The sequence below is a fragment of the Helianthus annuus genome, chromosome 11, assembly GCF_002127325.2.
Source record: "Helianthus annuus cultivar XRQ/B chromosome 11, HanXRQr2.0-SUNRISE, whole genome shotgun sequence".
In the NCBI taxonomy this organism is placed as follows: Eukaryota; Viridiplantae; Streptophyta; class Magnoliopsida; order Asterales; family Asteraceae; genus Helianthus; species Helianthus annuus.
Window position 1 is genome coordinate 50,394,001 of NC_035443.2, and position 18,052 is coordinate 50,412,052.

General features: G+C 37.7%; 1 protein-coding gene and 1 long non-coding RNA gene across 2 annotated transcripts; both read right to left on the minus strand.

Moving 5' to 3' along the window:
• Positions 1-1,915: 1,915 nt before the first annotated feature.
• Positions 1,916-14,709, minus strand: LOC118483730. The gene is made up of 2 exons (XR_004871267.1): positions 14,471-14,709; positions 1,916-2,673 (listed from the first exon to the last, which is right to left on the minus strand). It is a non-coding gene; the product is annotated as an uncharacterized LOC118483730 (long non-coding RNA).
• A 551-nt stretch (positions 14,710-15,260) lies between these two features.
• Positions 15,261-17,563, minus strand: LOC110890327 (thiamine thiazole synthase, chloroplastic). Its single transcript, XM_022137923.2, has 3 exons — positions 17,122-17,563; positions 15,822-16,382; positions 15,261-15,628 (listed from the first exon to the last, which is right to left on the minus strand). The coding sequence occupies exons 1-3, from the start codon at positions 17,464-17,466 to the stop codon at positions 15,467-15,469; spliced, it is 1,068 nt and encodes a 355-aa protein (XP_021993615.1). The 5' UTR covers positions 17,467-17,563; the 3' UTR covers positions 15,261-15,466.
• Positions 17,564-18,052: the final 489 nt, after the last annotated feature.

The following is an 18,052-nucleotide window of genomic DNA, read 5'->3' on the forward strand; positions in this document are numbered from 1 at the left end:
AGTGGTAATTAGATATAGAACGTGACAAAGAGGTGTTTGATAGTAAACTAACATGAGAAGTGCGTTTAGATATAGTTTGTTGCTAAGTATGGATCATGGTGCAAGTGTAGAATTATGGAGGTTTCTAGTGTGGTTAGTACATGTAATTATGTGATTATGTGGGTAAATGAGTATTTCACTATGAGTATGCTATATGCTTGTTGAAATGATTATTGGAAGCCGAATGTGAAACGTAAATTAATATGGTCGTTCTTATGTATAATTTCGTATGCTAACAAGAACGTGGATGTAATGAAATGAAAGTATAGGGAATCATGTCAAGATGGGTGGAAGCATGAGAGGCTAACGGATCAAGAGGACATGAGGAAGCAAATGCAAATACGGAATGCATAAGGTAAGTGATTTCCGTAATCACTTCTTATTTTATTTAAGTAAAGTAGCGTTAGTTAATTAAGCATGATGATGTTTGAAGTTTCATATGGTTTTGGTTGTATGAAATCAGTAATTTTAGCTTAGTAGACCGAATGGGACAATATAAAGTTGTAATGATATGACGATTAATGTCTAAGTAATGGCTACGGTATGTAACCGGGTAATAGGTAAAATTGCACATAAGTGCACCAACCGAGAATGGGGACTTAGGTTAAGGGTCAAAGTGAAGGTATGCTTTAGCACGGAACGTTTGTACAAGTAATGACGATAGTATTACATGTGCTTGGTTAGTGTAAGGTGTTATAACATTACCATTATGTGAGCCTTAAGTGTAAACATATGAGTTGCTTGATAAAGTCATGAATGGGTTGAATAATGATACTTAAGTAATTAATTATTAAGGGCCCGGGGCAGGAACTTTTAGTTAGTTATGTAAGTAATAATTTTACAAGCATTTAGGAACAAGTTTCTAGTGGTACGAATGCAAAACGAATGAGTTATGAGAGTTTTCGGCTTAATTTGAGATGCTGATCTGGGCGCCACCGTAGCTTACGGTGCCCACCGTAAGTTACGGTGGGTGCTGGACTTTCTTTTATACCGTAAGGCAGTCCCTAGCTGCCGTAAGTATTTTGAAGGCTACCGTAAGCTACAGTGGTCACCGTAGCTTACGGTGGAGTTTGAATCAAAGCTATCGCGCCCCGCGAGAGCTTTCGTTTCTGGCAAGTAGTTTGATGTTGTTTGTTTTGATTACATAACTTATTTTTGAATGATTTTCTAGGCCTCAAAATTACTAAGAAAGTCAGTTTTGCTTTTAATTGATTGTCGCGATTCTCCGGATAGTGTAAGTATAATCTACCAATGTGTAGTAGAGGAAAACTATATTTAAACGCATCCAGAATGAGTAAGAATTTCTGTTAATATGTAAAGGCATTGATTGAATGAAAGGATGTGAGTTTGAGCGTTAGTGTGAGCGCAAGACCATAAGATGGAAGGTAAGGGCTTGTAGATGCATGTATAGGAATATATGTGTGTAGATATGCAATTACTATGAATGCTTATGCTTGAGGTTTTCAGAATGTATGTGTATCGATGAATACTAATAATGTGCTTGAGAGTTGAAGGTAATGCAGGAATGAGAACGTAGAGTTCATGAAGATTGAAGTCGAACTTGGAACTATAAACTATGAGGAGATGATTGAGCGAACCCAAGTTCTTAGTGAATTATGAACTGATTTTTAATTATATAGAGTTATGTTTTATGGTGTTGCCAGTGACTAACAGTTTAGTTGTTTCTGGTTTCCACAGGAATTGTACGGGTCCCTCTGTGACTAATATAACCAAGTGGGCGTAGATCGAGTCAAGTGCAAGGATTGTACGGAAAGAACGGTTACGTAGTCTTAATTTTGTAACGCATTAATTTGTAAATGGAAGTGAATTTTATAAGCTTCTTCTTGAATGTGTGTATTGTTATAAGATCATAAAGAAATTTTTAAAGCTATTTTTTCCGCTGCGTTATCTTTAAGTTCTTACACGATGATCTTACAGGGAATTGTTCTTATTACGAACGGATCATGCCTGAATATTTTTTTAAATAATTGTATGGTAATATTACTTTTCGGATTAAGAAATATGGGCGTTACATCTTCATATGCAGGATCGCCATATCAAGGCCCCGATTCATGGTCCGAAAGGTGGAACACATACAAGTGGGAATTTACCCCTTCTTTTCACAACTTTCCTCCACAACCTCCATTGGACGAACCGTATCTTCAGGCGGTTACTCCACCGCCATTGCCCGTTGAGGAACCACCTCAACAACCACCACAACCACCTCCTGAGCCACCAAGGTGGAGGAGGAATGCAACGATGTCCGTGCGAGGGGGACCGAGATTTAGTTCCCCACAAGCTTCAAGCACTTACCCTCCAATCCCCAAAGATCCACAAATGGGTGGACCTTCTCACGAGGTGCCGGAAAATGATCCCCCGCCGGTTATCTTTGCACCACCGCCACCGCCTATGGGTTATGAAAACCCAATACCTACTTACCCAAGTTCGTCTGGGTATAACCCGTTTGGGTGTCAAGCTCCTACTGGTTATGATTACCAAGCTCTTGCCCAGGATCCATATCTTGAGGCAGCTCACTTTAATGCTCTTTATCCCTCACCATTTCCTCCAACATACCAAACCGGGTATCCCGTGCAAGGATATCAATACTCTCCTTATCAACAGCAACCTCCACAACTGCAAACACAACAAATCCTACAGAGGTTGGATTAGGTTGAACAAAAAGCGAAGGAACGCGATAAAAAGCACAACAAATTTCTTAAAGGCCTTGCAAACTTCATCAAGGGTAAGAAGTAGAAGACTTTTATTTAATTTGTATTGTAATTTCAATTAAGTCCCTGCGTGGACACTTCATTTCTGTACTTAGTCCCTGCGTGGGCTTGTTTCTTTTCTTTGGTCCCTGCGTGGACAATTTGTTTATTTCAAGACCCGTTTAGGGCATTTCTTGTAATCGTTTAGTATTTTAATGGAATTTCTTTTGAAAATTTTATATTTGTACTTTATTACATCACCATACAAATATCATTTCAATTTTAAATTGATCTGCCAAAGAAATTTCAAAAGAAGTTCTTAAAGGTATAACCTAGCCAAAATATTAATGGCTATGATGGTATAACCTTTTTAAGAAAATAATTCCCTGTTAACAACTAAAAACATGTTAACACTCCTGGCAGTGTGACTTGAGAAACCACACTAGCTTCCAAAAGTACTTGGATCTTCCAAGCCACTTTCAAAGCCTAAATGATCAATGTGAATCGTGGCTATTAACATCAAATATGATGTCCTTACAAAACATCCATTTGAGGTGTTCTGCCTACGGGCTAATGTGTATTAATGACAAAGAAAGTTATGTTTTATAACTTCTTGTCAAAAAGGCGATGAACTATGTTCGACCCTTAAAATCGCTGATCCAAAAGATCATTGTTAATACTTGAATTGTCCTAGTGACAAGGCCTTTTGTGCCATTTAAATGTCCTTCGAGACGGGCCTTTATGCCATATGAAAATGTCTTTATGACATTGACAATTGTGACTTATGCCCCCTGTCTGATAAATATAAATGATTATATCCTACTTGATTGCCAACAATGGTTCTTTTGTAGCCTAGGCAAATCATAATCAAATAAATTTTAACTTATTATCCAAAATGGTCTATATGGTTTATTAATACCATGGCCATCTAATCATCGAATATGATGATTCATTATATAATCAAAACAAATCATTATTTTTGATTTTAGTATTCAAATCATGGCTGGCTCCGATGAAGTTAACAGTCATCCAGTTGAAGGAAACAATAATGATACGAGGATAAATGTCACCGGTGCTTAATTACAAGCAATGATAAACACATCAGTTGCTCAAGCTGTGAATAATATGTTTAAGGAACCGAGTAATGTTCGGTTTAAAACTCATACAAAGTCCCTATCACATTCGCATACATTGAAAAAGGATGAGTCTCGACACTCGGCCAATCAAAAGAGTGAACCCTAGAGGCAAATTGTTGTTGATCAGGCTCCCAGGTACAACAAGGGTTGTACTTACGAATATTTTTGTAACACCTCGAATTTTTGCGTCCAATAATGTGTTAACACGTGTCAATTGTTTACACGTGGCATTAATATTAAATAAAGGACTAATTTTGACAAACCTTGAAAGTATGTAAATTCGAGGGTTATAAATGTCAACAAGGGTAAATATACTGTATAGTAACCCTAAATAAATGCTTGAACCTTCAAACGAATGTATCATAGATCGTACGAAAGCGAAACACGAAAGAAAGTGAGAGATTACAAGCTACAGGGGTTAACTGTGTCAACATGTTTAATTATACCTCTGAGTGACCCTTTGACGTTCCCAAGGCTTTGTAACGGTATTATATACTCACTAAAATATAATATATAAATTTCGCGAAGTTTCGTTATGAAACGAGAAAGTACGATCGAATTCGTAGGAGAAGGGTTAAAAGCGTCAACAATGAAAGTTAAGGCTTTCTGAATAATTAATAAACTAACCGGGGACTTAACAACGCGGGTAAATAACACGAGGTCCTTAGTTGTAATTAACCGAGGGCCAAACCGCAAAGTTACCCCTTCAAACCCGAAAGGTCAAGTTAATGATTACTAAAGATTTCATTAATAATTACTAAAGATTTTGTTATTTATTACAAAGATTTAGTCATCATTACAAAAGATTTAAAATCTTTGAAAAATAACCCTCTCGCGGGCCGCGTTGCGTTTTGGGTTAAGTTGAGGCGGGCCGCGAGCCTCCTAAATTGTACGCGTCTGATGTTGAACTCAGGCGACCCGCGTACAAAGTGCATGGATCTTCCATGCGGGCCGCGTCAGGCGCCCAGATGCAGAAACATGCTCAAATTGGCTGTTCAGCCTTCTAAACGCCATGAGATGCATTTAAACCCTGCCAATTGGTCCGTAAACAACCCCTAAGCATTAGGAACTCATGTTGGAAGGTTGTGGATAGTTGGGGGACTTGTGTGTCAAAAAGTTGTGGTGAAAACTACTATAAAAGGCCATATTAAGTTCACAACTTAATCATAACTCAAAACAACTTCTCTGATCATTTCTGAAGCTCCCAAGACTTCTTCTAGCCATCTAAATCGTGCTCAAACTTCTGTAAGTTGTTTAGAACATTTGGAGTTTAGTTTTTGCTTAGTATATAGCTAAAAATTCAACCGTCGTAACTACGGTTTGGCTTCGATATAACTCCTAAATAGCTCAGTCATATCTCGAATCAAAAGTAGTTATAAGTTGGTATTTATGTGGGTAATAAACCTCTGAAAGGGTTCCCCACGATCACCACTCTAACTATGTCAAAAATCGAGTCAAACGAATGCATAAAAAGTCAACAGATTTCCATTTTAACGATTCTTGCATAATCTATGATATAAATGATATGAAACCTGTTTTGATAATCATAAAACATGATAATAAGTATATAAACTTGTTTGCGCTCGTTTGAATCGACCATTTGCTATATTGAACCGGTTCGGAGCCGAATGTCGCAAAAGTTTGACTTTTGTTTTGACTTCAGTTCTGACCCGTTTTAGTGAGGTATAGATATGCCTTAGGACTCTCTTAGGACCAGGTCACATATTGGAATGAACCTCTGTGATCGGTTCATGAGTTATCCGAGTCTTTTGCGCATTCCCGTCATTCGCCTAAAAGTTGACCGTAACGGCCTTTTGAAATTAAAACGAGTATTTCGGATACGTGAACGGACCAGAACCTTGCTTAATAAATTATAAGCATGTCCTTAAAGTTTCACGTCAATCCGAGGTCTAGAATGAGAGTTATGCTAATTAGCGCAATTAAAATAAACTTTTGTAATAAACGGCGCAATTAGCATAACGCCCATCTAAACCAAGATTTCGTCACCAAAACTTTTACCCACTGTTATAAATTAATATTTTGGGAATTTTAAAGATTTTTAATAATTTTTACCTTGCTCATAACCTGCGGTTATGGCTACGGTTCGGTAAATACCGAATATGCCCTTTTCGGCCAAAACATGAGTTCTACAAGGTCTTTTGACCCGATTCCAGTTACCACTGATTTTAAATAATAATTAAAGTATTTTAGACTTTATAAACTGTTCGGGAAACTCAGATTTCCTGTAGAACTCGAAAAGCCCTTTTAAAAGTCTTTAAAATGACTGAAACACCCCTACGGGGCATAATATTAACTTAAACTCGTTACGGGCATCACGGAAGGTATCCTACTGATACCACAACCTCTTTAAGGCATATTGACTTAGGAAATAAGCGTAAGACTCTCACGGTTACCCGTTGCGCCTATTGCGCGCACGGTTCGGCTTATGTAACTGGTTTACATAATTTAGCCGAAACGGGTCAAACTATATTGTTTTAACCCCAAAATCCAGAGTATGATTGTTATACCCATATGAAACAAGTCTTCGAACTTGTTGGGTCAAAATCACACTCCATTCACGGTTTTCGCCTTTCACGCGATTAAACCGTAACAATTCTTTAAGACTAACCGGTCTAAGCTTAGGCTTAATTAAAGACCCGTTAGCATTCTAATTGGTTATTTATACCATCGTTCCAGACTAGAGCCTTCCGGTAAATTGTACCTACGCTTACTTAAGTGAATACGGCTGAGTTATTATTCTTGCTATTTTAAGACAGGAGCTAGCTCAGGTAAATACTCTTAACTTATTTCCCTATACGGGCTTGGGATACGGTATAATAATACCGCTTGGCCGGGTATTGAATATTTAATCGGATTGTGATTAAGTTATTGAGGTAACCCGGTTTGATCTGTATTGTTTGAAATAAAAGCCTTTACCCCAAATTCCAGAGTGTGAACCATAAACCCATATAAAACAAGTCTCTGAACTTGTTGGGTCAGAATCACACTCCATTCTCGGTTTTCGCCTTTTCGCGCGATTAAACTATATATATATATATATATATCGGAACCAACCGGTCTAGGCTACGGCCATTATAACGACTCGTTAGGATTCCAAGAGGTTAATTAAAACCTTCGTTCCAGATTAGGAGCCCCAATAAAAGCTATCGGTGATTTAATCCAAATTAAGGAAATATACTTGCAAAGGTAAATACTTTAACTTATTTCCCCTATATGGGCTTGGGTTACGGTATATTAATACCGCTTGATTGAGCATTATATTCTTCCATCGCTTAGGTGGTTAATTAAATAATATGATCGGCTCATTTAAACAGTTTTGTTTCTTAAAAGCCTTTGGGGGGTTTAATGACCGTTATCCCGGATATCCTTGGCATCATTTTACGAAATGGCCACGACCATCGACATCCCGGTGTAGGCGTACACCCGGTATATATTGTCGACATTAAATTTAAAAGACGTAGCCGTTGGTTTTTATACTACGGTTTTACGCAATGTGGTGTGTCTATAAATCTTTAACCCGGCACGACCCGGGCTACTGAACGCATAAAAGAACATGTAAAACGTTCACAAGATTTTTATAATTCTCCCAAGTTATAAAAGAGTTTGTGCCTTGTGCATTTAAATCAATTTTAATAAACATTTTCAAATGTGTCAGTTGAATGTATTTACCAGTGTAAACTGACGTATTTTCCCCAAAAAGATTAAGTGCAGGTACTATACGAAATGGGCTGGTATTAGCTTCCTAAGCATCACGAATAGTCTCGCAAACTCGATGTCGTATCTGAATGAACAATATTTTATTATTATTTTGATCCGCTGTGGATATATTCGACTTCTGTAATACATTTGATATTACAACCAGAGGTTGAAGTATATATTTATCTTTAAGCTTCCGCTGTGCATTTATATAATTGTGTGGTTTGACTATATTGTTGCCAACATCGTCACGGTAATCCCCCACCGGGCCCACCGGTGAGACACGTGGAAATCGGGGTGTGACAATTTTGTCTCTCGTAAACCAAGAGATTTCACGGGAGAAAAGGGAGCTATTGACTGTATGAAGTGGTTAGACGAGATGGAAACCATGATTGATATCAGTGGGTGTGCCAAGGAGGACATCGTTAAGTTTGTGTCTCAGTCCTTCAAAGGCGACACCTTAACATGGTGGAAAGCCTTAGTGCAATCCACAGGAAAAGTTCTTCTGTATAACCTTTCATGGGATAAATTTGTTGAACTTGTGAAGGACACTTATTGTCCGCAGCATGAAGTAGAAAGGGTGGAGACTGACTTCCTCACTATGGTGATGAAAGATTTGGATTGCAGGTCTTATGTGACCAGTTTTAACTCGATGTCTCGACTCGTCCCATATCTAGTCACCCGAGAACCCAAACGCATTGCGTGTTTTATAGGTGGTTTAGCCCCTGAGATTAAGGGAAATGCCAAGCCTTCTAAGCCTGCTACATATTGATCGGCTGTAGATCTATCATTGTCACTTACTCTCGATGTCATAAGGAGTAAGTCAAAGAAAACCACCGAGGAAGGGAAGAGGAAGAGGGAGGATGACCAGTCCCACCAGCCGAATAAAAAGAAGAAAGGAAACTCTGGTTTCAAGAAAGGGCAGTCGGGTGACAAGCCCAAATGTAAAACTTGTGATAAGAGGCACTTTGGGAAGTGCAATCAGGATCCACAAGCTAAACCTTGTGGAATCTGCAAAAAGAAAGGGCACAAAATTGTGTAGTGCCGAAACATCAAGGATGCAACCTGCTATGGTTGCAATGAAAAAGGGCACATCAAGACTAATTGCCCTAAAAATGCTAAGAAGCCTGATGAGGCAAAGAAAACCAATGCTAGGGTTTTTCAGATGAACACCAGGGAGGCGGTTGTAACAACCCTCAAAAAAATAACCCTAAACGCTCCGTAAGTGGAAACCCGAACCCGTATACCTTTCCTAGTAATAAAAATCCAAGAAAACAAGAAAATTTAGTTTGTTGCGGGGCGCGACAAAGTTAAGGAGAGTCTTCGCGGGGCGCGACAGCCCTGGAATCTCCGGATAAGTATGCGGGACACGCGTTGCACACGTGGCAGAACCGGAGGATAACTCATCAAACTCGTTGCCGCCTTTGGGGCTCTCGCGGCTCGCGACGGCCAAAGCCGTAGCTCTCGCGGGGCGCGAGAGAATCACGAAACAGCTATATATTGAACGAAGTCTGGGCATTTCAAACTGCTCATTTTCTTTTCTTTCTCTCGCTCTCTTGTTCTGTCATTCTAGTGTTAGAACTTCTAAACCCGAAACTTTGCCCGTTATTAGGGTAATAACTCTAATCACTGGTACGATACTTTATCCGATCAATTGAAACCGATCCAATGAATGTTTAAGTGATGCCCGTATACGGCTATACTTTGTCATTCATCGTGAGGGTTTTGATTTCGTGATCATCGCTAAAGTTTAATTGGGTTAATACACTAATACGAGTTCCATTTTATCTAGAATTAGAACTCATACTCAAGGAGCTGTTCAACTAGAATGCTTAGCAATTAAGTAAACTTAGTGATTAAGTAAAACTTAGCGATTAAGAAACCTTAATAGATAAGCAAGATTAATTAATCAGCTAAGCAAGATTAATTAATCAGCTAAGTAAGATTAATTAAGCTAAGTAAGATTAATTAATCAGCTAAGTAAGATTAATTAAGCTAAGTAAGATTAATTAAGCTAAGTAAGATTAATTAATCAGCTAAGTAAGATTAATAAGTAAGTAAAATTAAACACCTAAATAGATATATATGAGGAAGGTGCAAGGAAGGTATAAGAGGATATATATGTGGGTAGGAAGCTTCCTAGAAAATGTATAGGTAACTTCCTAGAAAAGGTATATGTAATTTCCTAGAAAGTACAAAGGAAACTTCCTAGAAATTTCATACTCCTTACCTATAAATAGGAAGCTTAGAATTCATTTTTCTTTGCTTATTTCTTCTATTCTTCTCTCTATACGTTGGTGTTCTAACCAATAATCACCGATACGATGTTCTTTCCGATCGATTCGGGAACTAACTAACGAATGCGAAAGTGCTGTCTAAATAAGACTATACTTTGTGAATTTCGTTAAGGTTCTGATCTCGTGACCATCGTTAGGTTTGATATGGTTTTACACTAATACGTATTCCACTCTGTTAAACTATATGTTTAACTATCAGCAAACTCCGATCCATAAACTTACTATCAAACAAGATATTTAATCATCAGAAGATTCAGAACTATAAAGTAAATGCTTAGTTATCAGAAGGCGTAGAATCAAAAAGCTTGTTAAATCAAGACTGCATGCTTATAATGTGAGTCATTCTGTTTTTATCAAATTGCTTAGTAAACCCTAAATGTTTTCCAGTTATACTTTGCAGTGATTAAGTCTTTGCTAATCTTAAGTTACTGTCAGTAAGTGGGGTATTGTGCACATTACTGTTGTTTTTATCACTTTAGGTGGGGCGAGCCTAATTAGTGATATACGTCACTATTGGGTGACAGGACCCAATAGTGGTATGACCACAGTCATAGATCCGGTCGAGTGACAACTGAACCAGCTAATTATAAGATAGGGGCAAATATAAAAACTCTTAATGCTGTAAATTATAACAATGTGTCTTTTGTACAAATTGAATGTACTCACCAGTATTTTCTGCTGACCAAATGTTTTTAAAACGCGTTTCAGGTGATTACAGTAGATTGGAATAAGAGTTGGATACGGCACCCAAAAGGCTTACAGAAGTGGCTCATTTTATCAATTAAATTAAATTAAGAAAAGTTGTTTTATGTATTCGGATTTATCCCATATTAAAGCTACATTTGCAAAACATGGGTTTATCCCATCTGTTTAATAAATAAAATCCGGTGTTTCAAAACTCTGATATTTTTCCTAACTCACGGTCCTGATGAAATTTTCCGCTACAATACTTTTTCAAAATAAACAACCGGTACCACTTGGCTGCTTCACGGCTCGCGCTCCCGTCCAGGGTGGGGTCGGGAGTCGTGATAGCGGTGAATGACGATAACGTTATAACAGTTACATTCCTTATTAATGATATTTATGCTAGAGTTTTATTTGATTCAGGTGCTGATAAGTCATTTGTAGACCATAAGTTTAGTAAGTTACTGAATCTGCCTATTAAAACTCTAGATGTTAAATATGAGGTAGAACTTGCAGATGGCACCTTAGAAACCACTTCAACTCTTCTTGATGGATGTTTTATATCCATTAAGAATCATTCTATCCCGCTATCCCTCTTGCCAATGAAATTGGCTGGGTTTGATGTAGTTTTAGGCATGGATTAGTTATCGCATAACCAAGCCCAAATTGCCTGCGATAAGAAACTAGTTAACATCAAACCCTATCTGGTGAATTGGTCACCATTCATGGAGATACTCACTATGGATTGCTCGATAATGTGTCTATACTCAAAGCATCCAAGTGTCTGAAGAACGGATGTGTCATCTACATGGCACAAGTGACAGTTGATGAACCGAAACCCAAGATTGAAGACATTCCAATTATTTCTGAATACCCTGATGTCCTTCCTGATGAGCTACCTGGATTACCTCCTGAGAGGCAAGTTGAATTCAGGATAGACATTCTGCCAGGATCTGCATCAATTGCACGAGCTCCTTACCGACTAGCACCTACAGAAATGAAAGAGTTTAAGGACCCAATTGGATGACTTATTGGAAAAAGGTTTTATACAACCCAGCTCTTCGCCTCGGGGAGCACCTATATTGTTTGTGAAGAAGAAGAAGGACGGTTCAATGCGTCTATGCATTGATTATCGTGAGCTAAACAAGGTAACAATCAAGAATCGTTATCCATTGCCCAGGATCGACGACTTATTCGACCAACTCCAAGGGGCAAGCTTCTTCTCGAAGATTGATTTCAGATCTGGGTATCATCAACTCAAGGTTAGAACTGAAGATGTACCTAAGACAGCGTTTAGAACGAGGCATGGTCACTATGAGTTCTTAGTGATGCCTTTTGGGCTCACTAACACACCTGCAGCATTCATGGATCTCATGAATCGAGTCTGTAAGCTATACCTAGACAAGTTTGTCATTGTCTTTATAGACGACATACTTATCTATTCTCGTAATCAAGCTGATCACGAGAAACATCTTCGGTGTATCTTAGGATTGCTACGACAGGAGAAGCTGTATGCTAAATTCTCCAAGTGTGAGTTCTGGCTTCGCGAAGTCCAATTCCTTGGACATGTTGTGAGCGAGCGTGGTATCCAAGTAGATCCCGCTAAAATAGAAGCAATTATGAACTGGGAAGCACCTAAGACACCTACAGAGATCCGTAGCTTTCTGGGATTAGCTGGTTATTATAGAAGGTTCATTGAGAACTTCTCAAGAATAGTTGCACCATTGACTACTCTGACCCGCAAGAATGTGAAGTTTGATTGGGGTCCTAAACAACAAGAGTCTTTTGAGATTCTTAAACGGAAATTGAGCAATGCTCCTGTGTTGACATTGCCCGAAGGAATAGAAGAATTTGTCATGTACTGTGATGCTTCACACACCGGTATGGGTTGTGTACTTATGCAGAGAGGCAAGGTGATTGCCTATGCATCACGACAAGTAAAGGTGCACGAAAAAATTACACCACCCACGATTTGGAGTTGGGTGTCGTTGTATTTGCACTTAAGTTGTGGAGACATTACTTATATGGAACTAAATGTGTGATATATTCGAATCACAAAAGTCTCCAACATTTGTTCAACCAAAAGGACCTCAATATGAGGTAACGTCGTTGGAGTACTTGATAATTTAAAATGCTAAATCTATTGTTTTAATGGTTTCTTGAAGTACTTGATAATTTAAAATGCTAAATTTATTAGTTACTAGACATGTGTAACGCTTATGACGCATATCCACCGCAATAATGTTAAAATAGATATTATATGACGTATATCCACTGCAATAATGCAACAATAAAGTGTCGGCCCCCCGCATCTCGCGGGCACCCTACTAGTATATATATACAGGGGAGGAATAGAAAGAAAACCCATTTCAGTTAAGAAAACTCAAGAAAACATTATGTAACCTTTTTTTTGTAAAAAAAAAAAAAATTAAGGAATGTAATTTAAATGTTATCGAACTTTTTGTAAAAAAAAAAAAAACAAAAAGCACCGAGGGGATTTTTTTATAAAAAATTTTAAAAATTCAGTTTTTAGCATATATATATATATATAAAAACACTTCCGTGGTTAAAATAAAAATTCAAAAAATTCCTTGTAGCTAATGATGTAGTTTAATATACTACTACTACTACTAATAATAATAATAATAATAATAATAATAATAATAATAATAATAATAATAATAATAATAATAATAATATTTTAAATTATTTTGTTTTATTTTTGTTAAATGATAGTAAATAATTGATGTAAAAAGACTAAAATACCCTTGTGTGACCAGATTTACCTAAAAAAATTAACTGAAAAAGGGTTTGTAGATAAATGATAAAACTTGTAGTTTACTCTTTTCTTCATTTTACATCTAAACCCGAAAACCAAACAACCCGATTCGAACTAACCTGAACCCAACTATAAATGGTTGGTTATCGGGTCACTTTTTCCTAACAAAAAACCGGAACCCCACCCGAAAAACTTGAAACGAGGAAAAAAAAAGATCCAAGAACACCCCTAGGCCTGGAGCTTGTTGCACAACAGGGAGCTCATGTATAAAAGTGCCCAGGTATTTTCAACTGGTCAAAGATAAATCTTGAAAAGTTCTTTGCGATCAGAGAGTTCTACGATTGTCTTCCTTCGTGTTCATCAAGCTTACATGTCTTTTGTGAGTTTAGGTTAAATCTGTTGAGTGTTCATCAGTTCACTTATCACTAGTGTTTAGATTGTAGTTGATATTGATTTGTAAACAGTTGTGTTTTGATATTTTTGGGTTAAATCCATATGGTTTGGGTGTGTGTTGATATATTTTGGGTTTGGGTTAAATCCATATAGTTTGGGGGTGTGTTGATATTTTTGGGTTAATTCCCTAAGGTTCGGGTAGTTTGTGACACCAATTTTTTTTGAACGCTTAATTTTTGTTTCCTCAGAGATAATTCCTCTTGATTACTACTAGGTTAGTAGGCTATAACCTAAGTGACGTTTGTGACACCAATTGACTCTTAATAATTCATTCTAATTCTAGTAATGTGATCAATTACACTTTTCAAATTCATTGTTAAGGACGGTTTCATTCAAACGAGAAAGTTCTCTAACTTTCATTTATGCCCCTTCACAACAATTTATAATCTATTGTTAGGCTAGGGGGTATGGGGTTCGTCCCCACCCCCGTCGAGCTCCGGCGACGCCAGCAAGCTAACCTGCCCCCCTCCGTCCCCGTCCTCTCCGGCGTTATCTAGACGATCTCGACGATCCAATCTGGTGGGCCCCTTTGTTTAAAGTTACAGAAACATTCAACAATTGCAGAAAAAACAGTGGGGATCGTTTGACTAGATGATGGTTAAAAAAAATTCAAATTCAGAATTTAAGATCTAACACATGCGATACACAAGAACTAACCTGGTAAAAAAGGTGATATTTTTCCTGTTGATTGTTGCAAATTCTTAATCTTTCTGGTCTTAAACACCACAAGGAACAAAACCCAGAAATCTTTTTGCAAGATTTGTAAAAATTGAAGAGAATTTGAGAGATTTGTGAAGAACAAACCCTAGAAATATTGAAAAGGGGTCAAAAATGGGAAGAGGAGGGTGGGTGGAGATCTTTGAAGATAGGGAAAGGTTGGGGTTTTGGAGAAGTACAGGGCAAATATGACAGTAGCAATTTTTTAAAGTTCATCTTTTTCTTAACACAGTTTGTTTAAAGTTTAAATTTTTTGTTTAAAGTTTAAAATTTTTAAACAGTTTATATATTTTGTTTTTATTTGTTAAATGTAAAAAAAAAGTAGAAGATTAAAAAATTAAAAACATAAAAGTGGTGGGGAGGACTATAACTAGGACCATTTTCCATACCCTCTAGTTTTGTGGGATGGACCATCGTTGAGAGGATTATGACGTGACGCCTACGTGACGGATCATCCTTCCTGAAGGACCATCACCATACCCTCTAGCTTAAAGGACAATTTCATTCCAATGAGAAAGCAACTTCGGTTTTCTCTAACTTTCATTTATACCGTTTCACAACAATTTACAAACTCTAAAAACTCCAAATCAATATTTGTTAAGGGGATACGAAGTTTTTGACAACGAAACTAAAGTCACGTTTGATTGGTAACGTTGTCCATATGAGTTATTATTGACTAGTGGCATGAATTATTATCAACCAGACTCGGTTTGAAATTGAATTATTAATATTTATAATTTTAGTTTTGTTATTATTGGAGTACTTCACAACCTGAACTACAGCTTTACCACAACAGAAAAAAAAAAAAAGAAAAAAAGAAAAACAAAGGCATCATCTTCCATTCATAACCAACCACATAACAAACACAATGTCCTATCAAACGACATTGATTTATTCAAACCCCCAATTTCAACCTCTAAATATTTACTACTTCATCTAGGCATCCACACTCTCACCAGAATCAGCAGCAGCAAGGATCAGCTCTGGTTGCGTGGTTCCAACGAGTGTTCCGTCCAAAGCATTTGGTAGCCCCAACGCCTTCAATGCCAAATGAGCAGCTTTCTGACCAGATATCATCATAGCCCCAAATGTTGGTCCCTATATATCACACATCATCCATTAAATAATCATCTTTTAATTAAACCATTAAAAAACCAAAGGCCGCTGATATCGGTACCCCACTACAACACCAGAAGTGAAACGGGCCATATACAAGCCAATACTAAGTCATATGGCCTGTATCACTTCTGTGAGTGGTGTACTTATCAGGACCATTAATAACTAATCATACCATTCTTGGAGATCCGTCGATCTCGGCAACTTCCATTCCGGTGACAATCATGCCGGGAACAACCTCTCTGGTCATCTTCACAATTTCATCCTCGGCAGTGTTCATGTCGAGAGCTTTCATTCCCGGAACGCTCTCAATCATCCCAACGCTCCTCAATCGCTTCACACCGGTTGCACCCATGGGACCATCATGACCACATGAGCTCACAACCACCTTAGCCTCCATCACATTAGGGTCCATGCAGGATTGTGTGTCATGGTTCATTGACACCAAAGCCCAGTTGGTCACAACACCGCCTACTCTTCCTCCCTTGATGATCAAGTCCTCTGCTGCAACCGCGTTGAAGAGCTTCACATTTGGTCTGGCCAAAAGCTTGCTCATGATGGTGGAGGTAAACAGAGCAGCGTGCTTGATGACGACGTAGTCTTCTTGCTCGTCGTACTCGATCTCGAGCTCGTCAAGGAAGTGGTGTGCAGGTTTGCGGACAACCATGGCGGAAAACAGTTGTCCTCCTAGCCATGCTCCACCACCGGGGCTCACAGACTGCTCGATGATGGCTACCTGCAATTATTATTTAATATTTAATTAGCACTAATTACTTCATATAATCAACAATATTATTTAAAACTAGTTTCATATCTACCATCATAATTCATAATTAACAAATAAATAACTTCTGATTGCAGATTTGTTTACAGTACGATAGTCGATTGAAATCAATTTCTCCGCCTAATTTCATCAAAACGGGAAAGATTATACTAAATCAGTCATGCAGAGTACACATACGATCAACAATGATCTAATTAGTCATATTAGAATTAGCATATACACACAAATATATACATATTCGAAATTTAAATCAATTTCTATGTCAGAAAGATATATACTAGTATCTGATCTGATCTAAAAAACTGAAATTTCATCAAAATTATAATAGCTTGTACCAAATCAAACATGCCGAGTATCCTCCATACGATCAACAATGATCTAAGTAGTATTAAATTAAGCATATATACACATACACACACGAAATTGAAATGGATTTCAATGCCTACACGTACACATCGGGATCATAAACACCGAAATTTCATCAAAGTTATAATAACTTGTACCAAATCAAACATGCAGAGTTCCATACGAAACAATGAACTAAGCAGTATTAAATTAAGCAAAAATATACATACACACACGAAATTGAAATCGATAAACAACGAAACTTAATCAAAATTATAAACAACTTGCACCAAATCAAACATGCAGATATGAAAACACAAAAAACCGGCTAAAAAGCTACAGATACCTGAATGTTAGGGTTTTTACTAAGCTCATAAGCACACGAGAGACCAGCAGAGCCAGCACCGACGACAACGACGTCAGTATCGGCGTACGTAATCATATCCGTCATGTACCGTCTGGTCATTTCACGAGACACGATCGACTCCTTGATCGGTTGAAAAGTGAACGATCCGAGATCGTACGGAGATGCAGACATCGAGATCTGCATGTTCCTGTTCTGGCTCGAGTTGACCGGCTGGATGCGGACCGGAGACGACACCGGAACGCCATAAAAGGATGATTGATCGAAGCAAGAAGTGTTGGTTTTGGTTGAGAGAGATGAGGCAAAGGTTGTAGCCATGGACGCCATTGATGAGTTTAAGAAGCTTGAATTTGTTGTGAAGAAGATTTGTTGTGAAGAAGATGAGTGAGGTGTGTGGGGTTATATAGCGGTTGAGTTGAAGAAATATCAGGAGGGGAGGGATAGGGTGTGAAGGGTCTAGAATAAGGTATGGTGGGGTCCTTTATTTGCAATTTGGTTACAAGATATTTAATGCGAAATATATCGTCCACATTTTCAATCGGGTCCTTGTTGTATATCATTTTCATACACTTTTGATTTGGGAGACAAAATAATAATATATTTAATGCAAAATATCCTTTTTCGTTTTTTTTATATAAAATACACACTCGAAATCACTCTAGCAAATAGATCGATTTTTCGCTCAACGAACAGCACGTGACCCAGTTCACCCTTTCAGGAGAAAATTCACAACTGAAAAAAACCTCATTGGGATCAATTTGAGCAAATTGCTTCAGCCGAGATTCCAAATCACGACCTTACATAAAGAAAACCATAGAGCTACCACTAGACTAAATGACCATTCGTTTAATGCAAAACATTAAAAGATTGTTATCATCATCCCAACTTCTAATGATATTTTAAAACTTCTAGA